At 43.9% G+C, this 26,058-nt stretch overlaps 1 protein-coding gene across 2 annotated transcripts in view; it reads left to right on the forward strand.

Moving 5' to 3' along the window:
• Window positions 1-26,058, forward strand: part of LOC105192436 (thrombospondin type-1 domain-containing protein 4) — a 93,300-nt gene that overhangs the window by 63,650 nt on the left and 3,592 nt on the right. The window contains exons 4-18 of one of the 2 annotated variants that reach the window (XM_011156580.3): window positions 5,362-5,513; window positions 8,979-9,081; window positions 12,348-12,450; window positions 13,479-13,681; window positions 15,659-15,863; window positions 16,339-16,505; window positions 16,954-17,059; window positions 17,149-17,221; window positions 18,528-18,736; window positions 21,050-21,182; window positions 22,608-22,857; window positions 23,401-23,580; window positions 25,069-25,233; window positions 25,563-25,739; window positions 25,815-25,977. In XM_011156580.3, coding sequence (XP_011154882.1) covers window positions 5,362-5,513; window positions 8,979-9,081; window positions 12,348-12,450; window positions 13,479-13,681; window positions 15,659-15,863; window positions 16,339-16,505; window positions 16,954-17,059; window positions 17,149-17,221; window positions 18,528-18,736; window positions 21,050-21,182; window positions 22,608-22,857; window positions 23,401-23,580; window positions 25,069-25,233; window positions 25,563-25,739; window positions 25,815-25,977 — 2,389 coding nt within the window. Of the gene's footprint in view, window positions 1-5,361; window positions 5,514-8,978; window positions 9,082-12,347; window positions 12,451-13,478; window positions 13,682-15,658; window positions 15,864-16,338; window positions 16,506-16,953; window positions 17,060-17,148; window positions 17,222-18,527; window positions 18,737-21,049; window positions 21,183-22,607; window positions 22,858-23,400; window positions 23,581-25,068; window positions 25,285-25,562; window positions 25,740-25,814; window positions 25,978-26,058 lie in introns of those variants that run through there. The other variant, XM_011156581.3, reaches the window with a different exon arrangement.

Consider the following 26,058-nt stretch of genomic DNA (forward strand, 5'->3'; position numbering starts at 1 on the left):
GTATTAGGATATTTTTACGTAAGAAAATTCCCTGAATCGCAGAGTGAATATATAAATATTGTTGTCGCACAAGAAGTTCACCAATCTGGAATTTTTAAATTATTTTTTGATAAGTTAAGTAAATTAATTTTTACGTTGCAGTAGATTATAGGATTTCGCCAAGAGAGTATTGCTTTGTATGACAATATTTGTTATATGAGAAAATTTTCCTATTCGAAGTAAATATTTTGTCCCGAAAAATGACACGGAAAATAATTGGATTAATGAGGATGTCGTTGTATCTATTAAAGCTCACGAATCAGGAACTTTTAATTACTTTTTCATAAATTAAATTAATTAATTTTTAAGTTAGAATAGGCTATGAAGGAATTTTGCTTCGCTGCAACTTAACGATATTTTTTACACCAAAAACTTTCTGAATCATGAAATGAGCATGTAGATATTTTTGTGTTGAAAAGTGATGCCGAAAAAATCGGGCTAACAACGATATCGTTTCTAGGTGATTTCCTAATTCATTAAGTTTTTAAATTTTTAAAGTGAGGACTTCTGGAGAATCTGCGAAATTCGAGAATGGCGCGATTAAAATCGACGGCGTGATTGTCCTTCGGGATATTAATTTCTTGAATCTTTCGCGAGTCACCCTGTATACCATGAAGCAGCGACTCGTTCGGTGCAAGGTATCGTTGCCCGGCACAAATTTCCCCTCGATAACGTCACATTGTTCGGTGCATTATACACAAACGTCTTTAAAAGCGCAGTATGTATACCCGTCGCGGAGTACGTATATCCTTCTTTGTGCACGGCTGTACCGTATAAGCGCTGTGATTAACGTTCCGGAGTTAATGCCGGGCATTAAGGAAGTATTAGCCCGCCGCTCTCGAGGTTAACGACTTGCAAAAAGGCGGCTAAAAGCTCCCGCTAGAGCTCCAAATTCGTACTTTCTCACAGAGTGACGTATAGTGTTCGCGAAAAAATTAACCGCTTACGTCCCATTCTTCCTTTCTCTCTCTCTCTCTCTCTCTCTCTCTCTCTCTCTCTCTCTCTTTCGTCTGGAAATTTATGTTGCGTTGGGAGATCAGGTCAAACGGAGGGGAAGGGATTTTATTTTCATCACATTGCTATCACACTATCTGTACAATTCTTTGCTATGTCGTAGCCAGGTACTTGGACGATGTTTAAATTAGCTAGATAAAGATAAAATGAAATATGCAAATTCCACGACGTAAAAACAAATATTTTTACATTTTGCACATTTGTGGCAACATAGACTAAATTATCTGTGAGCGTCACGTTAGACAATCTTTTGAAAATAATTCTTTTTCTCAATTTAAAATATATTATCTAGAGATAAGTCAGTGCCAGGACTTTATCTGAATCTGACCATCTATATATAATTTTCTTTAGACAAAAGCAAACAATATCTTACACATTTGCAGCAATATTTTGATTGAATTATCTATGCGCGTCATCTTAAAAAATAATTTTGGGAAGACATTTTTCAATTTAATATACGGACAAAGATAAAATGTATACACATATATACATCGTCTAAATAATTCCAAGTTGCTGGCGACAAGTTTATCCGGGCGATTATCTGTATACTTTTATCTAGATAAAAGCGAGCGCTGTTCCTGGTAAAAATATATGGAATGAGTACCCACACACATAGTGTGTGAATTCACAAGTATGATTCTCGTGGCACTCGTACGCCATATTGCATCCGCCATTTTGCAAAATTGAAAACTGAGCACAAAGATTCGTGCTCAGCGACTTCAAAAACATAAGAAATGCCCACTCACACATATAAATCGCAATGAAGTATGATTTTCGCATATTTGGACGCCATATTGCATCCGCCATCTTGAATCAGTTGAAGAATAGAATCAACAATCATTGTTTATTCCCCGAGTAGCCAAACTCTGTCAATTTAATTGTCCCTGATAGCTCTCGACAAAATTTTTCGAAATTCTCCACAGTAAAAAGTTCATAGTCGATGAAAACATTCTTTTCAACTTTGAGCCGCCATATATAATTATCAGTTGATCATTCCAAAATTATGACTCCAGATTCTGAAAGATCAGGTTTTTCTACTATGAGAAAGCATATTTTGTTATTAGTTTTCATGTGATTTTATCACTTTTCTGAGCCAAAAACCAATCGACTATAAAATGCTCGCTTGGGAAGTAATGGGTTTAAGAGGCCGTTAAGGATCGGAGGAACGCTGCGACAATCCCGAGGCGGCAGTCGAGCCGGCGGAATCGGCGATTTGTATTCCGGACGCGAGATATTACGCGAGCGGCTCGCGTAAAGACGAGAGAGAGAGAGAGAGAGAGAGAGAGAGAGAGAGAGAGAGAGAGAGTACGCGACTCGTCCGTTTGATTAATTGGACGACTGGCGGTAGGCAGGAGGAGGCGATCGGATGTGAGGCGGCGCGAGCCCTCGAAGGGGATGCCCTCGCGTGAGAATCCGCGGCCCTTCTTCCCGCGGGACGATACCCCCTCGGCGAGCTTCCGGCAGAAGTTAATTCCACGGACAGCCCGCGGCGCGCGGAGATGGATCGAGCGCCGTAAATCCAGCGCGTAGGTACTGCGCGTGTGCGATACGTCGATCGATCTGCCATTTAATTAATCACGACAAGAGAGCCCCGATACCCGAAGAGGGAGGAAGAGCGAGAGAGAGAGAGAGAGAGAGAGAGAGAGAGAGAGAGCGAGCGATATCAAAACGCACCGAAATGCGCCGTGGCCGCGTGGTCTAATTGGAATCTCGTTCGCGCGGTAGCGAGATATTAATTACCGAACAAACAGTCTGTGCCCGATGATGCCGGCGCGTGATTAACCGGAGTAGAAATAGCGGACGGCGGTATTATCAGCCTCATCGCTTAATTACCGGCTAGGTACTAGACCTCGTCTCGGCACTTCGTTTTTCCACCGTGGAAACCATCATCGCTCTCTCGCCGTGCTCGCGCGCGAAGTGCCCGCGATACGGACGAGGGGACGATAACCGGGCACTGAAATAAAATCCAGATAAGCCGAGAGACGTGGTCGTGATGTTGTGTCGAATTGCGTCGAAAGCAGTTCGAACAGCGTCGTTGAGTGGGCGGACTCGGGAGAGCGCGCGCGCAGAGGGAAGTATATCGTTCCATTTCGCCGAGACGGGAGAGGTTTCTTGCTTCCCTCCTGCGGCCAGATGATCCCCTCCGGATGATGGTCGTTCGAATTTACTCGCTCGAAGTTTTAGAGAGAGGCTCGTCGTTGTGTACTCGAGCGAGCAATTCGCTCTCATCTCCCGCACGAGGATGTCATAAAATTTGCACTCTATAGGAGGCAGATAGAAGCCTCGTTTTCATTTAATACTCTTTTGCTTTTTGATTTAATAACCCTGGATTAGATCGATATTCCCTACTGAAGTACCAGACTTTACCAAGGCTCAGAATTCATACTTTGAGCAGATCTGACGTTTATGGCGGTAGATCCTAGATTATTAACAGATATTAGAAATATGATTTAGTTTGATTTTGAAGGGTTTTTTTTTTTTCAAAAATTGATTTACTTAAATAAGATAACGAACGAATATCTGAATCAGAATGTTTTCCTTCGTTTTCTATAACATTTCCCATCTTTCTGGAGATGGATTTCGCGACGATAAAAAGATTTTTCCTTGGAGTTGATCCAATTTTCAAGAAATTTTCGCACTTGTTCCAAGTTATGAAAGTGTATATCTTCTAGAGCAGGATTTCCTAACCTTTTTTGTATTTCGCACCCCTAAAAATTTATTAATGATCTTCCCACCCCTTATAAAAAAAATTATTCATACGTTTTATAGCAAAAATTAGTTGTTAGGATTTCAAGGTAAGAAGTTGATTTATAACAATTTATTATTACATGGTATTGTTTTACAGAAATTAGCTATCATTTTAATTTTATAAAATTATTATCCATAGTATCAAGCTCCGCATAGTGATAGGTAATGAATATATACGTACAGATTCGTAAAAAATATATAATTTTAATAACATTTTTTTTCAATTTGATAGTAAAAATGCCGGATTATTGCAGAATTCATCTTAATCATTATTAATCACTTTTCCTCGCAGCCCCAAGAATGTTTTTTCGCACCCCTAGAGAGTGGTGCGAGCATTCCCGGTTGGGAACCACTGCTCTAGAGCATGTTGCATCGACCGGAACAAGTGATAATTGGATGGAGCAACGTCTGGAGAATACGCGGGGTGCGGAAAGACTTCCCATTCTAGTTCGAATAGCGTTTGCTTCACTGATAATATAACACGAGGTCGAGCATCGACGTGAAGAAGGATCACTTTGCGTCGTTTGCTCGCGATTAGTGATCGTTTTTGGTCCAATGCTCGCTTCAATTTGTATAATTGTTGTCGATAACGATCAGGGACGGTGACAGTTTTATTTGGATTTAACAGTTCATAGTACTTAACATCTTCTTGATCCCACCAAATACACAACAATACCTTCGAACCGTGAATATTGCGCCTCGAAACGGATGTTGTTGGTTAGCCTGGATCAACCCGTGATTTTTTTCGTTTAGGATTATCGAAATAGATCCGTTCTTCGTCCCCACTAACAATTCGATACAAAAAACTCTTCATCTTCGTCTGACGATCAACGAAATGCAAATGTTCAACCGGCTCGCAGTTTTCCGCAGATAATTGGTGTGGAACCTATTTTCCTTCTTTGTAAATCTTTCTCATATCATATAAACGTTTAGTAACATTACACGATCAACATTTAATGTTCTGGCAAGTTCTGAAATGGATCGTGCTGGATTCTCGTCCAATAATATTTGCAAATCTGCATTTTCAAGCTTTTCTGGTTGTCCCGAGCGATTTTTGTCGTTAACATTGAAATCACCACTTTTGAATCGTCCAAACTAATATTCACATGTCTCAATTGATGGAACAACATCACCGTAAGTTTCTAAAAGTTTCAGAATTCTATGACCTTTAACCGCCATTTTCTTCCGATTAAGGAACAAAAGCAACGCGTGTCGAAGACGCTCTTTAGGAAGCTCCATTTTTAAGATGGTATTAATACGACTTTTACTGCGTCTATTGTTAGTAAACTACTAATAAAATATCATGGATTAATATTAGAGCATTAAGAAACAATAGCCGTGACTGGAATGTCTTCGGCAAAACTGACATTAATGCCATCTCTTGCGGAACCCTCGAAATCGAATTATACTCCTAATAAACTTGCGTATGAATTCTCCCGCAAGAAGTCTGATTTGCTTGAAAGTGAGATGTGCATTTCTCCGCGTGAGAAGCCGCGCCGTCTCATTGGAAAAGCCAGATTTTGCAAGACGACTGATGTGAGAGTGACGGCCTCTTTCCAGGTGTATCACATGCTGCAAGAAAGAACGCAGTTCGGGATTGGGCGTGACAATAGAGTGAGGGGCACTTGGGGCACGTGGAGCGAGTGGAGCGAGTGTTCCAGATCCTGCGGCACCGGTATCCAGTCCCAATCTAGGGAATGCGTTCCCCTACGGTGAGTTCGTTTAAATGTCGAATTCATTCAATTAATTTCACCGCCAGCGTTCCCAGCAATTATCCGTGTTTATTATCTCTGATCCTGCCGCGCGCACCCTATCGATTCGGCGCTTACAACAGCATTGTTGCTTAATCGAGTTGCATGGAGGTCGCGCGGCGAGGCGGAGATTGCTGCAAGTCCCGATATCACTTTATTTTCCAATGGGCGTTGAAACCCGTTACGAGTATGACTTTATTTTGCTCGAGGCTTGCCTCACGTGAGGTACTCGGGATTGAAAGTCAGGTCTGATCTGATAAACGATCACGTGTGCGGCGTTAGATCTGCAGGCGTAATTCGACTGAAGAGTTCACATCTGATTCTGAAATTTGAATATCAACATGACCGGAGCGCGACGAACGCGTACATCGCGTTCTCAGAACTTTTTTATTTTCAACACCCCTTTCAAGTTAGCCCGTCCTTTCACAGCACATAAATAAATTTTGAGCTACAAGTTTAGCGCGGGATAGGATGATCACCAGGCGCCACGTGGTGACGTCCAAGAGTGTCATCGCGTTCGATTAACTCTTTGCGCGCCACGGCTCGCGCTTCACCTTCGCCCCGGCGAGGCCGCCGGGCTGCGATCTCCCGCGTGAGGTCACGCCGGGGATCGGTAATCCCCGAGCGTCGCGGCTCGATCGCGAGAATGCAAAGCACCTTGCGATAATGCGCAGCCGTCTCTAACAATAATCACACGTCTCGTGGTACCGTTAGGGTCTCGCGCAATTTGGATCGTAAGCGAGGCGCTCGCTAAGCGAGTCGCTGCATTTCGCATCAACTGCGCGGAACTACGAGCTATCTGCCGATCGATGGAGATCGATGGATCGATCGCCTTCGGCTGCTGGCTGTGGATTCGTCCAGGAAAATCAGCAGAGAGAAATGTCCCCGAATGGCGACGAAGTGTTGCGACCACAGACTTCTATAGTATAACTAGAATGCATCCTTTTCTACTTGAGGCCTACCCCTACCTTAAAATTTGGAAGGACGCGCGCAGTCTAGGTATACCATGTCTATGGTCGCGACCATCGAGGCGAGTCAAACATTTATATCTTACTTTATTTAATATTATGTATAATTGAATTACGTATAATATTGAATTTTAATGAAATTACCGGAAATGGCGGCCTTCCGATGGATTTCACCGGAAACAGGAAAGTTTAAGTGCCGAAAGGGCACGACTCGCGTGACTCGCGCGCCGAGCAATCGTCCACGCGCTTGTTTCTTACCCTCCCTCCCTCCCTCCCTCCCCCCTTCCCCCCCTCCGCCCCGGGATTGATGCAACGCTCTCGGACGTTACGTGACGCTTACGCTCGTATCACGCGAGTGCAAAAAGGGCAGGGTGGAGCGTGAAGCTTGGACAATCGCGCACCAGCATATCGCGCTGGAAACGCGCTGGTTCGCGAGTCAATTCACGCGTATCGCGCGCCATTTGCGCGTTCTTTTGTCACGCGCGCCGCCGTTCGTCGGCCGTCGTACACTCGCTCGCCATCGAGAGCGTGTCTTCTCCCTCCCCCGAGAGAGAGAGAGAGAGAGAGAGAGAGAGAGTTCATCCCCGATGGAATTTCGTCATAGAGAGACCTCCGCACCCTCGCTGAAAGCGCGGTCACGCTTAAATTTCCCGATTGTTACAGTAACAATAAGCTCGCGTTGCGAGCGGCGAGCGAAAAGCCGAGTGCGCAAGTTCCGCACACCTTGTATGTCCCGCTCAGCCGACCATAAAGCAGCGTGCAAATTACGGATCAGTAGCGTAAGAAGATTATACACCGGCAGGCCGACGACTCTCGCGGGCGAGCTCCTCTCGGGGCGGGAGGGGGCGGGGGCGGGGAGGGCAGAAACGTGCTGTTATCGCCGCTGACATTTACACCTTCGTAACGCGCTACCGCGAGCCGTTACGTGACTCGCGCTAAGCAATGTATGAATCTCTCGCGACGAGTTCACATCGCATGCGAGTGAATGCTGAGTTTCTCTCTCTCTCTCTCTCTCTCTCTCTCTCTCTCTTTCTCTCCCTCCGCGGATTAGCCGTCGATATTGAATTCGGCGGCGCGATTCTGTCTCTAACGACAGCCGGACGGCTTCACGGTGGCTCTTAACGAAGGAACTTACTTAGCGGGTGAAAAATGAACGAATTCCCTCCCCCCCGTCGAATTCGTTTCACGCAGCCGGATAATCGAATGTACCTACTTGCGCAGTGCGTGCGCTCGACCGTCGCGATGCGCAGCGTCATTCGTGCGAGGCGCGAGCAAACATTGAGTAATCGTCTCCCGCTGTCACGCGAGATGAATGTACCAATTAGCGACATTTATACCGCATTATATAATATAATTAGTAGAATTACGCGCAGGGGGTGTTGGGGAAGAAAGGTTGCGAGGTAAGCTGGTGCTCATTGTGAGGAAAGTAAACATAGGTCGGAAAAATCAAGCCTGTCAGAACTACGAACGAAAGTTTATTTCACGCGAGACTCGTGAAAAGCGAACGTCTCCGTGCGTCTTTCGAATTGGCAAATTTTCAGTCTTTTTTTTTTTTTTCACGAACCACACTGCGAGAGGGAAAGATTCACGACGATGATACCTAATCATATGTACGTAATTACATTTTTGTCGGGACAACAAAATGGCATAGGTTGAGACGCTAAAGATGGCGTCTGTAATTTAGCACTATAATTTATATACTGTAATTTTAGTAGAGAGAAAAAGCTACTCGCCTCCCGGTCGCCTCCCTCATTAGGACGAGGTAATGACGCGTGCGTAAAGTGAATATAAATTGATAAATTAATAGCGCACATATTAAGCTAAATATACAGAGTTGCTTTTGCCGGAAAGCTTGATCACTTTGACCTTTAATCATGCGTAATATTTTTCTAATTTACGGAAGGATTTTCATTTACTCGTAATATTTATTTGCTTCGTATCACTTTAATTTTATCATTCTTTTTTATATTATTTTATCTTATTATCATATATTATTCTTTTTCACCATTATATTTTATCATTATATTTTATGTTATCCTTATATCCTCTCTCTCCCTCTGTTTCTTATATTATTCTTATTATCTTTTATTATATTATATTTATTATATATAAGTATATGCAAAAGTTTTAGTCTGTTTTTCAGCTCTCTGATGTAATTATTTTAAATTGAAATATTTTCTCGCCGGTATTTTCAATCAAATATTAATCTTCACAGAAACACAAAACGGCGGGAAAATACTTCAATTCAAAATAGTTACACTAAAGGGCTGAGAAAGACTAAAACTTTTGCATAAACCTAATACATCTTATATTCTATTACATTGTTATATTATGTCTGAACTATTCTCAGAGTGCTCAACGTCTCTCTCCTCTCCTCGATCTCTCGATATCGAGATCAAGGTTTACCGAGAAACGCACAGCGGTCAATGTCGAGCTAATGCGAGACGATTCGTTCCAGGAGGCTTTTGCGGCGACGGAGCATCATCTCGGAGAACGGCACCAGCAGCGTCAGGCCCATTTGCATCGGCACGTACAGGCGCTACCACACGTGCAATACTCAGGTAAACCGACGACATTCAACGTCGTTGGGGAGAAAGAAGAGGCAGACGCGCGGGAAACGCGAATCGGGAGCGAAGACGATGAGAGCGAGTAGGGATGGGCATATGATATCGAGAATATCGATATTTTTTTTTAATTTCAATAATATTTAGTAATTTAGTATAAATAATATTTAGTAATTTAGTATAAAGTTTAAGGGCCCGAGCACAGACTCTTGCATAACGCATACACAAAGTGACTTTACATAAAATGTCAAACCACAGTGAAATATCAACCGAATTCGCTCAAATTTTGAGGTTAAGTAGATGAAGGGTAGAACATTCACCTACCATCGTTCACTCATAGATATCGCTGCGCTAAGAACTTTGGCGGAACCAGTCTCATCGTATCTGGGACAGACTGTGTAATACACAATGCATAAGAAAATCACCCAATCAGAGTCTTTTATTTCTGACCCGGGGAGGAATGGTTTTGGGACTCAACAACGAAATAAATTAAAGGGAAAAATATTATCAAGGTTATCGTTTTTACATTTTCCTAGACGAGCAGCTCTGTGGTCATTGTAATTATCGCAATGTCATTTATCGTAATAAGTATCGTAATAAGTTAGTTCGCAGTAAAATGTTTATAATAAACAGGATGAAGAAATATTAACGTTAAAGAAATATAACGTTACACAATATATTTAAAACTAGCGATATTTTTGTTTCGATATTATATAATATCGATATATTTTTGTTCCGATATATATTGGTTATCGATATATTTGCTTTCGACACATTATACGATACGAACATCGATATTTTTCTATCGATGCTCATCCCTATGAGCGAGACGCGGCTCGCGGGCTCCTCGCGAGAGGAGCCGAATTCGCTTCTGATTCCCACGGAGAAGGTCCGTTCCCGTTTCCCCGCGACGGCGAGTGATCCCGTCGAGCACCGCGAGGCTGTTGAGGCGAGTTGCTTCGAAGCGACAATTAGCCACGCGGGCTCGCGGGGGATCCACACGTTCTTCAGGTTCATGCGTGTCACTACGTCCTCGTGCGCGTAGCATCCCCGACGCCACATAAATCAACGGATGCGTCTATATCCACCTAGAGCGCGCTCCTTTGGGATTTCCCTCCCGACGCTTCGCGTCACGAGTCGCGAACAAATCATCGCGCCGGCCAATTAAGGATGCGCACGACGACGATTTATATCCCGATGTGCGTGCGTGTGAGTGGCGTTGTTTAAAATTCATAAGAATAATCACCACCTGCGAAACTAAAGACCCTCGCATTAATGGATGGCTCCGCCGCGCTTGCAGTCGGCGAGAGGGGAGCGGAGGAAGGGCTTGCTGGTGTTGATTAGCCCTCGATGGTAGTAAAGAGCGCGTGATAAGATCTGTTTACTCTCCGCGGGGGCCCCAATCGTGGGCCCCGGACGATGGGCTCGGCATCTTTTCATTCGACATTGTCGTCGGTTTCGAGGGGAGAAAGAAAGAGACTCGTCGAGAGCGGAGCGGCTCAAGTGGCCATTTTGTTATATAACTCAGGTAAACGGTGTGAGCATAGACTTTTTATACCTAGACTGCGTGTTCGAGGAGTGGGGGGGGGGTAGAGTCACGTAGAAAAGGATACACTCTGTTTTGTCTGTGCGTTCTCTCTCGTACACTCTAGATGGAAGGAGAAAGGGGCGGAGGTAGTTAATTACTAACCTGTACGACAATACATAGCCGTGGTTTTTTTATTTTTTTCCGATATAGTGATCAACCACCGTGCCTTCCGCTCACCCCGAGATATATACAGGTACAGCCGCTCGTACAGGTTAACATCTGCCTCCCCTATTCCCTCTCCATCGAGAGTGTGCAAGAAAACACGCACAAACAAAACAGAGTGCATCAGGAGGTTTATCCCCACCCTTGAAATTTGGGAGAACGCGCAGTCTAAGTCTATACTATGTCTATGGTCGTGAAGCTCTTTGACCCAAATCAAAGGACCCAAGGAAGGTTTACAGCTAAATTGATCGATTATCAATACACGGGGTGTCCGCAAAAGTCGGGGCTGAACTTAGACAAGGTCGAGTAGGTGAAAAAAAAATTATATAACCTAAAACACTCGATTGAGAGGTTACAGACGTACAAAGATTTGCAGAGGAAATCGTTCTCCGGCAGAGAATGGACGCCTCTTTGTGGGGCCACGGTTGGTTTATAAGAATCTGATGGAAACAGAATACCAGCTTTTCTAGTACAGTAGAAATATTCGAAGGAATTCGATGGTTATTAGTTCGACGAACGGCGAACGGCGGTTATTAGTTCGACGAAAATTATTCTCGCGGAAGGAGGAATTTTCGAGCGTTTTGTAAGCACCGCAACAACTCATATAATCCTTACGTACACCAAGGTGCGTTTTTTCGCATCAGCGATTCTGTATAACGAGTTGCGGAAAACAATTCCACTCTCGTAAATGTTTGAACGTTAATAATTTTTCTGCCGGGTGTTTCCGGACGCAAAATTACGTAAGCTTTTTTTCACCTACTCGACCTCGTTAGCGTCGCTGCGTGAGTTTGACATCCCGAGGAGATGCCTTTGCGGGCATCCCGTATTTCCGTGAAAAAATGCGTCGTCCCTCTGTCGTGATATTTTTACCGGTATATTCGATCGTCGCGTTTCCGATTTCGATTAGCTGGGAAACGAAAATCGCGGCTGCAAGTTACGAGCGAGATCGACTGAAGAACACACGCATTGGTTATTCGTTATTAGCTGGGAAAAAGAGGCGGTTTCCGCGGAAATATTTATCCGCGCGCGTCCGATACCCGGGACCACATTTCCGGGCTGCACTCGTGATTCGTAAACATGCCCGGGCAAAGTAACCACCGTTTCGTTCACCGGCAATTAATAGTCTACCCGGAAATTGCAACGCGGCCGCGCACGTAGCACCACACACGTGCTGGCATTCGCATGTTTGCGCGAATATACGGACTTCCTCTCGGCAGCGGCGGCTCGGAATGCGAGTCCGTCCCTTTTTGTTTTTCACCGAGTCGCAAATAATTTTGCCTTTACCCACGCGTTCTGGGAAAAGCGCGACGTGTGCCGTAAAAAGCGAATGCGATCGATTACGTCGGTTTTTCTCTCTTTTGTCCTTCCGGAGAACCGCCTCTCTCTCTCTCTCTCTCTTTCTCTCTCTCTCTCTCTCTCTCTCTCTCTCTCTCTCGACTCGGCGCAACGGCTCCGTTCACGATCGACCCTGCAATTACCGCGAGTTTAATTAATTTATTACGCGTTTGTGCAGGAATGCCCGAACTTCCCGGAAGACCCGCGGGCGGAACAGTGCGCCAAGTACAACAGGAGGAACTACAAGGGCCGCAGTTACGTCTGGGTGCCCTTCGTAGACGGTGAGTGAGTTCTGAAGGAAAGCGGCGGGCGCTTTGTAATTGTACACCGTCAGCTCGGAGGTACATATTTTCCGTCTGATATCGTATCGCAGAATAATATCGCACGATAAAAGAAGACTCGGACGCGAAAAAAGATTTCTTCTAAAATCTTCCGTTTCCGGACGTTACCTTCGTTCGCTAAGAGGACACGCTGAAGAAAAATGTCAGGCCTGGCAAATTAATTTACATGAATAACTGAGGGTCTGACAACGGGAAAATAATTACACAATTTATGATATTCATGTACACATATACAAGTCTCAGGAACATGATGATGCCAAATGTCACGCGCGAATCAGTCATGAAGTGCGTAAAAATATGCAAAAACCTGCGAAGCAATGGATATCCCACATATGCAACAAAAGAGGTTAGGATTCAGATAAAAATTATATATATATATATATAATTCTACCGCGTCTATGTAAATACCTATGTGAAAAAATATATACATGTAATTTTACATATATTTATATATAATTTTTTAATTACATATATATAATAAAAATAAAAATTATGTATACAATTTTTATATGGATAAAAATTTTTATAGATATTTATATGTATTTTATATCGATTTTTTATAGATATTTTTGTATAAGTAAAAATTTTATATATTTATATATATATATATATATTACATACACATATTATGTTAAATTACATATATAATTTTTATATGGATAAAAATTTTTTTAGATATTTATGTATTTTATATCGGTTTTTTTATAGATATAATTTTCCTATGGACAAAAATTATATCTATATAAAATAAATATTTATAAAAATTTGTATCCATATAAGAATTGTATATACAATTTTTATTCAAATCTCAACCCTTTCTGTTGCATAAGTAAGGACGGGAGGATAAGTTGGGGAGGCAAAGGCTCATCTGAACGGCCATCTATACGCAATTCTATTCGGATAAGCGCGAACACCGCTTCCCGGTGAGCCAACTTCCGCGCGGCCTAATCTCGATTACTGTTCCCCAGCGCCGAACTCATGCGCGCTCAATTGCCGTGCAGTCGGCGAGCGTTTTTACGCAACGCTTGAACCGGCAGTAATAGACGGCACGCCCTGCGACGCTCCGAATCTTCGCGGACGTGGCGGCGGCGGCGGCGGCGGCGGCAATGGTATCGGGATTTCGACGGAACGCAACGGCGAGCGGTGGCTATGCGTCGCCGGACAATGCAAGGTAGGCATGAATAGGGCGCGCGAGTGATACGCGCCCGCGAGAGAGAAACGATGCCGGAAATTAACGGTCGATATGTTGGCCGGCGCGCGATACGATACGATCGGTGAGATCGTTATTGACCCGTGCACACGGCTCACGCTTTCGGCCCTCCGCCGTGCGCGGTGCCGGCGGCCCTTTCGTTCCTTTTTCCTGTCGGCATCGGGGTTCATTGCACGCCCGACACATTGGTCAGATACGCACTTATCTCAATGAACAGCTCTCTCTCTCTCTCTCTCTCTCTCTCTCTCTCTCTCTCTCTCTCTCTCTCTCTCTCTCTCTCTCTCCCTCCCCCCCCCCTCTCTCTCTCTCTCTCTCTCTCTCTCTCTCTCTCGGAACCGGGCCTTTCTGATTTTCACTCGAGCTTCCGATGTGTTTGACCATAGACTTTTATATATTAGCTAGACTGAGAACTTCCATTTTCTCTTTCACTTCAGTTTTCACATATAAAAGTGACCCTTATGTAAAACATAAAATCGTGCGCACATGCGCATTGCAAAATTACTTTATATATTGAATGAACATTGAACGTGAACATTGAATGTGTCATTGAATATGACATTGCAAGAGGAAATATTAAATATTGGATAAATATTAACATCTTCTGGAGCAAAAATGCCTGTACGGTGCAGTTACATTCCTTTCGGGACCGTACACAATGCGCATGCGCGAAATTTTAAAATACGCACTTGTAAGGGACATGTTAAGGAGGCCAATGCTATCGGTCTAGTGTATGATATAGAAGTCTGTGTGTTTGACAAAGTTTGAGGACACAGCTGAATGCATAAGAATGATTTATTCGGGGCGCACAAAAGAAGCGCATAGCTTGCGCATAGCTTGCACGCGCAAAAAAGGAAGGAAGTCGTACCGCGCGGACTTTCATATAAATGGCGTTGGCTAAAACACATAAAGCCGTCATAAATGAGGCGCGAATTTAAATCTACATTAAAAAGATGGAAAGTAATACTGATATTTGATTATATTGCAAAAGAACTTGCTCAACAGTTATTGTCAATTGTCTCGGGGTTTTTCGGAGGCGAGTAGAAATTGGATGCTCGAGGCGACATAAAAAAATACCGCCGCTCGTGAAATCGCAAGAGGAGATGAATATCTCACTCGATCTCACAGAGTGGAGTCTGAATCTGCTCCTACGCGTTAAGGCGCATTCACACCTGAGCAGAAAAGCAGAAAGCAGGAAGGCAGCAACCAATCAGAACTTGCGCTGATAGTCTCTCTCTCTCTCTCTCTCTCTTGCGAGAGTTTTTCTCTCTGTCGTTCTCTTGGCTTCTGCTGTTCTGCTTTCTGCTTTTCTGCTCAGGTGTGAATGCGCTCTTAGATTTATTTTTCAATTGCGAGGGAAATCGCGACGACGCTCAGAAAAGCCGCGCTCTGCTTTCTCGAGTGCAATTTCATTCTAAGAAATCTCAAGAGTACGACATGACACGAAATAACGAGAAAGGACGAATTCTCCTGGTTTGGATCCTCTCCGACGGAGACGACGACGTTTTGCGAAACGTTACTTCTCAAAAAGAAGCCGAGAAACGCCCGTCTCTCTCGTTAATTCCTCCTAAAGTGCCGAGCGAGTGAAGTAAAGAGAAAGAGAAAATCGCGAGCCGGAAAGCTCACCGAATAAGGGAGGACGTCGCGAAGGACCAGGAGCGAGGTCGAGCTCGGTGAAATCGGAGGGCATGTTTTCCGCATGAATGACTGCATTCAGCAGACTCAACACTTGGACAGCATTACTAGATTTTCCACTGAATCTCGCTCCTGATTGGTAAATACTTCTGGGTCTATGAAGAATCTAAAAGAATGCCCCAATCACAGACAGAATAATCACTGAGCGCTCTCTGATCACTTTGTTCCACCGAACGCGGCCAATGAATGAATGAATGAGAAGCGCGCAACTCTGTGGCGCTGGGAATTCACATGTTTGCCGTTCAGTCCGTAGGGTGCGACGGGGTGGTGGGGTCCGACGCGACGATGGACGCCTGCGGCGTGTGCGGTGGCCAGGGCAGAGGTTGCAGATTGTACGAGGGTATCTTCATGGAGCCGATTCTGCCGAAGGGTCATCAGCAGGTGACCATGATTCCGAAGGGCGCCATGTCGCTCAACATTTCCGAGCTACGGTTCAGCAGTAATTTTCTAGGTAGCGCATGGACGCCTCTTCTAGAACCGCACGCACCGCTCGCGCGACGAGCTGACGCGCGCGCGCGCGTTTCGTTCTCGGGCCGAGCTCGTAATGTAGATAACGTCTGTCTCATGCACGAGGTAAAAAAGTTCTCCGAGTGTACACAGGGTGTTCAGGAACGCCTTCTCGGGGGATCTTCCGAGGAGGCAGCTTCTGCACGATCAAAGCGAAAGTGTCGAGGGCGGGTGGCATCAGCGTTCGACAAGTGACGAATGTCGCTCGGCGAACTTGGGTGGGATTTATGACGATTTTGACACACTCGTTTCGGCCACTTGCCGACTGAAATTCGCGCGAACGATTCGACATTTGAAAGTCGGCCAGACGAGCGGCGTGTTCTTGTCTCGTTTCGTTTTCTTTCTTCCTCCTCGCTCGCGACACACTGCGCGACGCAGAGTGCGAACGACTGGTTAACAAACGATCGATCTACTCGCAGCGTTGAGAGACAGTAACGGCAGTTACATCCTAAACGGACCGTGGTCTTACAGTCCCAGTGGCACTTATAAAGCGGCTGGTACGACATTAACATACCAGAGGGGCGATAGGAACCGCATGGAGTGCATCTTGGCAACCGGACCGTTGAATGAGTCTTTGCATCTAGAGGTATTTATTATAGAGAGCTGCTTTATTCGTCATTATTCGTTTTTTATTAGCCGTATATCGGCTTGAGATAATTGCAATGTTTCTGTCTCTCTATTTCTCTCTCTCTCTCTCTCTCTCTCTCTCTCTCTCTCTCTCTCTGGCTTTGTTTTCGACTCGAGCTCTCACGCTGCCATGTCGAAGTTTTCGAATTCAGCTTTCCGCAAATTGAACAGATTTAAACCGACGAAATTGGAAACTTAATTTTTCGAACTTTTTTTCAAATTTTTTTTTCCGTGAGTTTATATTAAATGGTGAATTAAGTTCAACCGTTTTCCAAATAAATTCAACGCAACTTTTCGGGTGAAACAAATTAGCCCGATCAGATTTGAAGTTGGAACTTAAGTTTGACTCGAGAAATTTCATCCCATCTTCACATCGTTAATATCGCTTTTCGCGCATGGTGCCGTAGATCTTATCGCTGGATCGAAATCCAGGCGTCCTCTACAAGTATATGTTGCCCATGAGGGAAGTGCCGGACGGCAAAGCGATAATCGCACCGCCATTGCTCGTCGCCGGTAATTGTTTTATCGCCGTATCAATTACGTACGATTAAACATCGCTGTTTACAGTCCATAAAGTCGTAACGTTACGTTCTTCTTTGTAGGATCAAACGATCGGGGCAATGAAATACCTAGTCCGGAGAGCCACGTGACCATACGAGTGCCCATCACGAGAACGTAAGTACGCATGCGCTCTCTGCCTCATCAGATCTGTTCCGAAATCGGTTTCGGAAATTTTGGTTTCAGTTATGAGGTTGGTAGGACTTAAACTAACTTAGATGAGTTCCGTAATTGAGATCAGCTGGTCAATTTTCAAGATAATAGGTAACAACAAATTTGCCCATTTTTCTGTCTAATATTGCAAAATTAATAGCTAATATCAATTTTTGGAAATGGAAATACTATATGGCGTTCAAGCGCGTGATCAGCTGATCTCAGTTAGACGGAACTCGTCTAAGTTAGTTTAAGTTCTCGACCAATCTCGACTAAAACAAAAATATCCGAAACCGATTTTGGGACAGGCTATCGAAAAATTAATTAAACAGCCCAATTATAATTATACTTCGGACATTTCTTTAGGTCTCGTGTTTTATTTTCGCCCGCGAAAATCGTCGCGGTTGTTGTGCGTCTAAGGCTGAGAAGCAACAGGTTACTTTTTTTGCCGATAACGACTTGACAAAGAGATTATTTTCGTTCCCATTAGCAACGGTAACGGTAAAGCTGTTACATTTTCTGGGTAACGATAACGAATATAATCGTTACTTTGCCGGGCGTGTCTGACCGCCATGTACAAATCTGTCATGTAGATCAGATTAAACCAAACGAAAAGTTCCCCCATCATTTCGCGCGAACGAGCACGTGAAATCACTGAATTATTGATTCGAGAAGATCGGCGATACGAGCGAGCGATCCACGACTCCCGCAACGTCGTGCGCTCGTAGATCAGGCGAAACTCAGCGAAAAAGAGTGCTGCGCCGCCATCTTGTCGAATATAACTACGTCGATTTGTAGTTAACATTTAAAGGACTATCCTGGCGCGCTCCATCTCGCGCGTGACCGGTCGCCAATCTTCTTCAATCGATCACTCAACGTCCGCACGGTATTATTTGCAAGATACACGAGTACAGAACTCTTTCTCGTGCGCGAAAGATTGAGACGTTCTCTTCGGACATCCCCCCCCCTCAAGAAAAAAGCCCGGTAGAAAAAAGCAACGGAGATTGTAGAGCGATTCGCGTTGCTTCCCGAGTAACGGTAACGCGCGACTCTCAAGGAGTAACTTGCTCGACGTTGAATACACTCCCCGGGGAGGGGGGGGAGGAGGAGAGGGAGGGGGGGCGAGCTTTTCACGCGGCTCGGATTCCGCCGATGGAGAGACTCTTCCTCCTTTGTGCGACACGGGGGAATCTATGCGGCTTGTCCGAGCCCCGGAGCTGAGCCCCGCGATTAGTCTTCGTTCATACGGCTCGTTCGCCTTGCCTTCCAGATCGGATCGGCGGGGCGATTTATCTTCGACGCGTCGCGATCGCGATCCCGCGCGCACGCAGCACGTCGGGCGGAAGGAAGAGATGAAGCATCCGCCGACCACGGTGATGGCGGGCGATCAGCCAAAGTCAAAGGCGAGGAAGAAGAAGAGGAGGAAGTTCGCTTGGAAAATAGCCGACTTCGCTCCCTGCTCGGAGGAATGCGGGGGAGGTAAGTCGATAATTAATCGCGCGTCGTTCGCGGCGCGCGTATCGCGTGCCGTGAGCACGCAATTGGAAAAATCCCGCCGGCGATATCGTGTGTTCTTGGACGGAAAGTCCACCTCCTGTGAGCGCACCTCGCCGAGAGAGATACGTCGTTGGCGTGACGGGAAGTGAGGCTCGCCTTCCTGCAACGCTCTTTCCGCGAGCCGAGTCCCTCGTTTAGAACTGAAAACTAAGTGTGCAAACTGAGGAAGGTGGTCCGAGAGGAATGATCGTTTCGTGCGCGTAAGATGTTTTTATATCTCCACATTTTCATATTTTACACGCGATGTTTGGAATCACCAGGTCGAATCACACACACACACACACACACACACATATACACACATGCACACATAATCCGAAACGCCGGCGACATAAAAAGTCGCGTAATTTCGAGCCGTCGTTTGGGCTCCGCCGTGAGGAGACGATTAAACGCGCAATTCGGCAAAAAGCGTCCGAGCAATTAAAGGTCATGACAGGAACGACTTGGTCTGTGTCCGATCGAGATGTTGCGTGGGAAGTCGCAAGGTCGACCCGAGTTCGTACGTTCGTTTCGCTACTATTGTACCGAATGTTTTAGCGTGATAGTCGAAAACCTGATCAATGGCAAAGTATTTTCAACGTTCTCGCACATCGCGACCGCCCGCGTGATTTCCGGCAAAAGGCGTTTCCCGTAATACGAGACGTCGCTCTAGGCGTTATTACGACTTCCGGCAGCGCGGAAAACGCCTCTCGCGAAAAATCTCGTTGCAATTTCCGGCTTGGAAAAGGCTAAAGGCTTGCCACACACAGCGAATTGCGCCCTCGTTCTTGCATAAATCAAATCAAGGGCGTGCATATGCTTCGATTTTTTATCTAAATGTCAAATGTCTAAATGTCAAATGTCTAAATGTCAAATGTCTAAATGTCAAATGTCAAATGTTAAAAGATGATATAATAAAAAATGGGGGTTTCTGTTTAAAAAAAATAAGTTGACCTTGGCTTGACCTTGGTAACGCCACTTTAGGTCAAACTGATAAGATCAGTAAATACATCGTTTCGAGCCTTGTAACTTTTGTCTGAAACACTTTTCTGTAAAACTTATATCTTTCCAAATTTTTAAGGGTTTCCATCTTTTTTCCTCACCCTGTAGTTAACCGAAAGCGAGCGAATGAAATCCGGCGAATCGCAAATAATCGCGGACGTAAACGTAGATGCGAAGATATTAGGAGGTTGAATTAATTCTGATCTTATTTTGTCAATCTTTTTATCTTTACTTTAAAGAAATGGTTGAATTCACATCAAACAAAATATTTTCCGTTGTTAGCTGTGACTTTTCCCCCCATCTTTCTGGCAACATAGCGATTCCGCGACGATAAAACGATCTGTCTTTCGAAGAAATCCGAGCAGACATCCATTTTTGCACATCCTCGTAATTATATATTATATATAATTCGCCATGAAAAACTCTCTTTTCTGTCTGGTAAGCAAAGCCATGGCGATATTGCGATAAACGATTTGCAATGGCACTTTCACTTAATTCATATGGAACCCATTTTTGCCTTCCTTTTGAATTTTTCCCACGGCGTGTAGGCGTTTAGAAATTGTTGATTTATCGACGTTAAGTTGTTCAGCCAATTGCCATTCAGAATCTCGAAATTTTTTTGGTTGATCAGTACATTCTTTATCGCTCAAATCGAAATCACCACTTTTGAATCGTTGAAACGAAAATTTACAGTTGGAATACGATGGAGCTCGATCACCATAAGTTGTAACAAGCATTTCATGAGCTTCAGTTGTCGATTTTTTCAAATCAAACAAAAAAAGTAATGAATGTTGAAAATACAATTTCTGTTGCTAGGACTCAGAACTACGTAATTCAAGCTCCTACATACAAGCGGGAGGTCATTTCCGTTTTTAAGACACGAAGCCGGAAGTCGTCAATGGCGCACGCTCCCAGCGTCTTCGCTCACTTCCTCGGCGCCTGAATGTTGCACGTGACAGCATCCGATATATCCGATATGTCCGAGGCTTCTCCTAAATTTAGATTGACGCGATACGGGCGGAAAGTATACGGGGGAGGGACGAAACGGTCACGTCGATCATAATTCAGGATGCGATAGCCGGGAGGCATCCACCAGCACCCCGGTTCCTATCATTTTTGCGAATCGCGCTCGCAGCGCTGCAGCCTGACAGATGGAGGGGAATTCGTCCTGCGAAATTGACCGAGGATGAGAAGAAGCGCGACGCGATACGTTAGGCGTTTATGCGACGCACTGCGACATTCTTGCGCTTGCAGGCGTGCGGACGGCGATCCTGAAGTGCATCCGCGAGGATAATCAGACGCTCGTCAACGAGAAACGCTGCCGCAACCTGGAAAGGCCGAAACATCCACCCCCGTTGCGATGCAACGACCATCCTTGCGTTCCCAGGTATCTGAAGCGATATAATTTTTTTTCTTTAGCGGGAAAAAGGGAAAAAGGGTGCCAAATTTGCATTGCTATGGGCGTTTTGAACTGTCCGACAGATTTCTGACAAACTTTAATCAACCCCTTTTGACTGGCGCGAACGCAATACCGCGTTTTGATGTTTCTGGTAGCTGAATATTTCTAAAATTGGACACTCAAAGGTCTCTGGGATTATTTTATTTGACAGTGAGATTGAAAATTCAAAATTCAAGTTGTAAGAAATGTAAAAATTTTACGAAAACTTTAAGATGTCGTAGGTTTTGAGGTTTCCGAGGTCGCTCTTTTTAACAGTGAATTTCAAAAATAGAAATTCGAAATGGCGAGTCGTCAAACCAATATAGATAACTAAAACAAAGTATTATCCACATATTACATAACTTATCGTTATATATTATATTTATTCGTTATATTTCGATATTTGGTTACTTTACACTGTAAGAAATGATATGTTAAATTTAACATATTTCATGTGTTTCAAATCATCCACTCTCATTTATGTGTTAATTTAACATACAGCAAATATGTTAAATTATTACATTACATTTAACACAAGATAACTGTTATAATGAAGGAAGTAACACATTTTAGGTGTTGACTTCAACATATAAAATATGTCATAGCAAGAATTTATGCATTTACATATAAATTGTGTTATTTTAATACCTGGAAATGTTATTTCAACACTTAAATAGATAGAAAATAGATAATCTTAATTTAACACAAGAAAGTCTAGGTAACACAACAACGCGATATGTTAAATTAACACACGACTGTGTAAAAAATTTAACACAAAACTTTCTACACACAAATAATTTTAACCAAGGTACGAAATGTTTTTAACTGTGTACAGATTTTCGAATTTTGTGTATATTTTTACCATTTACTTTTTCCCATAACAGATGTCCAGTTTTATTTTGATAAAATAAAGTTATGATTTTAGTCGTCGTATTGAATTTAAAAAATGTTGAGTTCATATTTTAATGTGACTTTAATGTGATATCGCCAAACTCTTGAAAATCCATTTTTTACCACCTCAAGTACTCGTGCCAAAATTCAGCTTGCCGGTCTCACGAGGTTAAAAATCAACGCAACTTCTACAACCCGCATTGAGAGACCAAAACATATTAAGCTGTATTAACGTAAATAAAATCGCAAACGCTCTTTTAATACGGTCTGGCTTACCAGGCCTGATCTTTGCTTCTCAAATTCACAATCTTCAGTCACGGTTTTGGAAGAAAGCCGCTCGATTTCCAGCAGCTTTCACTGAGGAACCTGAATAGCTGAATGGAAACACGCGATAATCCCGACACACATGGCGCTAATGTAATTCACAATGTGCGTAAGTGGACAAGTTCAATTTCGCATTCAAAGAGCCGGAAACGTCGTTAGATGGCGAGCCGAGCCGTGGAGCGAGTGCTCGGTCACCTGCGGGGCCGGCATCAGGACACGGAAGCTGGAGTGCGTCCAAAAGATGGAGGGAAGGTTAATGCGCGTCGCAGCCAGCGCATGCGCTCAACCGCCGGATCTAAGGACCATGGAAGCTTGCAGCCTGTCAGCGTGTCCTAACACGGGTCCAGAATTGAGGCATATGCATTCGCAGCACGACGCGCCCAGGTGGAACGTGGGTGCCTGGGGCCCGGTGAGTTATTCGTCCGTTGACTCTTTGGAGCGCAGGATTTTCGGACGAAAAAGATTCCAGTTAAACAGAAATTTTATTCAGAAAGAATGTAACACAAAAACGGGGTAGGGTATATCGCAAGCCGACATGCCTCTTGAGTTATCTGAATATTTCAAGGTTGAAAAGCATCCCACTGTGCATATACAGGGTATTTCAAAAAAAAGGGCTTAGGACTCTAAGGGCTGATTCACCAAATGGAGGAAAAGAGTCCTGATAAACATATAGGTCGAAAAATCATCAACATTGTCGGAGTTGTGAACAATTATTTATTTTAATTAAAGCAAGTGACATGTTTCTAGGGATTCCTTTAAAGCGTAATATTCCCTTCACCGATAAGTGAGATAGACAGATAACATTAGAGAATACAAAAGCCGCGACAGTCGACGTGTTAAAAAATAAAACTCGTCGCGTCGTTTTGTGGAAATATAAATTCTGTCCCAATAACTTGCTTCCGGCAAGGCTTTCCGCCGGCTTCCGCTTTTGTCACGTAATTGTACCTTTCAGTGCTCGACCACGTGTGGTCGCGGAATTCGAAATCGAACGGTCACTTGCATAACATCCGGAGAGTCTTGCTCGTTGCTCAACAAGCCCGAGTCCCAAAAACCGTGCGAGATAGCAGCCTGTAACATGGTGATGGACGCAAGACACCACGCGCCCTGGTTGTACTCGGAGTGGTCTTCCAAGGTACGAAATACAAACGAGCGTACATAGAAAGAGTTATTCTAGTTTCTAAAAATATATTTAAAATGTGCAGATTTCAAGAAATCTTGCATTGTCACTCGAAAGAAGACTTCGCTCAGAAGAAATATTTATATTTTCTTTACAAGAATATTATAAATCTTATACTTTATATAGAAAAAGCAAGCTGAATGTTTCTTTTAATGGCAATGATTCATGTACGAGCGAAAAAGAAGTACCACAACTAATAATGACTCATATACATGGTGTGCCAGAAAGATGGATACCCTGAATTAACTCGGAGTGACGTTTTTGAAAAAAATGTTAAACGTTAAAAGTTTTAGAAGTCAATTTTCAACGAATTTGCATCAAATTTGATACACCCATGTTTTTTGGGCCGTTGATTATGAATCCGGAGTCAAAATCGAGAAATTCGTGGCAGATTCAATATGGCGACATCTAAATATTCAATTTTGTTAGTTTTTGAAGAATATTTGTTAAGATTGATCCTATTCCTATTTGAATTTTTATAAAATCTTTATAGAAGATTTTTCTTTATAGAAAATGACAGACCTCGGGTCGAAATTTCAAAATTAAAAATGGCAGATCCCATATGACATTGTATTATTTCGTTATGAAGATCATATTCGATATGTTTATGTTTTTGGGTTGCTGATGGCGAATCCAGTCAGGTAAAATCTAAAATGGCGGGTCCAATATGGCAATTTCTAAAAACTAACAGTAAGCTGCTTCCGTAATGAACAATTTAAAAGATATTATACCAATCTTGAGTGTATACTCAAAATTAAACAACAAAGATTGAATATTTTAAATCCGTTAACTGCAAAAAACGTATTGAGTTTAATACGTATCCATAATGGAAGTTAGCCACTTGAGGCCGCCATATTGGGTCCGTCATTTCTATCCTGAATTCATTACCAGAGACCCAAAAGATCCTTTTAAGTAAGCTTCTATATAAAATACGAAATTATCCGTTTTCACCAATTTTGGTGAAAACGGTTATAAAACGTTGATGTTGGATCCACTAGTGAACTTAAAGTTAACCTTAAAGGTTACCATAGGTGAAATTTCATCCCATGCGAATTTTGTCTCGATCTTATTAAGTGTTAAATTATCCGCTGCAAACAATAACTCCTCTATTTTTTATCTAATCTTTAATAATAATAATAATAGAACATTTAATTGCATTTGTTTGACTTTTTTTATTTCTAAAACAAAAAAATATACATCGTAAAATTTCACCCATGGCAGCATTAACGTGATTTTCTTTGATGGTAACTTTTAAGGGTTCATATTTTCGATTGAGGTCTCGAAACTCACTAGAGATGTAAGATTTGCGGATACGTGAACTGATATTGAAAACACTTGAAGCAAGTAGCACTTGTTTGCATGCAGATGTACTTTTCCGTGTGCATATTTTGTATATTCCTCTCTATTCCAAGCTCACCACGGACCGTTCGTTATGCTTCGCAGTGCTCGACGGAGTGCGGGAACGGCGTGAAGACCAGGCGAGTTGCGTGCGCCGACGGTAGCGAATTATTTTGCAATCCCAAAGAGAGACCGGACATGGAGATGCGCTGTTTCGGACGAGGCACGAGCTGCGACAAAGCCAAGTGGTTCACCGGCCCGTGGACTTCCGTTAGTACAAGATGACTCGGAGAACCGAACTTGCTCGCTTCGCGGCAACACGTAAACGTCAAAGCGACCGCCGTAGACAAACGTTAACGAATCTTGCGTTAACGAGTCTCGCGATGAAAAAGCTCATAGCAGCAACAAACTTGCAGCAACATTGCTGCAATGTTGTAGCAATGTTGCTGCAACATTGCAACATTCTTGCAACGTTGTAGCAATGATGCTACGACTTTCTGCGCTGTATGGGAGAGCGCTCGAACACTCATAATCGCGAGACATGAGATTACGCGTTGCGCAATTGAACAAACTCACGTGAATTTTTCGTGCTTTTCCAGTGCTCTGTCTCGTGCGGCGTCGGCGTGCAGCGTCGCAGCGCCGTTTGCCTGTCCAGGACGAATGACGAGTTTGCTGTGTTACCGGCGAAAAACTGCAACGAGCCGAAGCCGGCGAGCGAACAAGCCTGCAGGATGTCGGCGTGCTCGCCGGAATGGTTCACCTCGGATTGGTCGACGGTAAGAGAAGTCGGTCTCAAATCAACATCCAAGGGGATTTCCCCCGAAAATGACACCGCTACGTTTCGCTTTCAGTGCTCCGCGACGTGCGGTTTTGGGGTGCAAACGCGGCTCATACGGTGCATAATCGAGGGTGTCGGCAGCAGCAATTGCTCGGAGATCGGCAAACCAATTGGCGAGCAACGATGCAGCGTGGAGCCGTGCAAGAAGGAGTCAGCGGTGAACAAACCGCCGAAAAGTAAGTAGGCTTTTCGAGTAGGCTGTCTCTGAAACGCCAATTTCAACCCTCTCTCTCTCTCTCTCTCTCTCTCTCTCTCTC

The sequence above is a fragment of the Harpegnathos saltator genome, unplaced genomic scaffold (genome assembly GCF_003227715.2).
Source record: "Harpegnathos saltator strain DR-91 unplaced genomic scaffold, Hsal_v8.6 scaffold381, whole genome shotgun sequence".
Classification (NCBI taxonomy): Eukaryota; Metazoa; Arthropoda; class Insecta; order Hymenoptera; family Formicidae; genus Harpegnathos; species Harpegnathos saltator.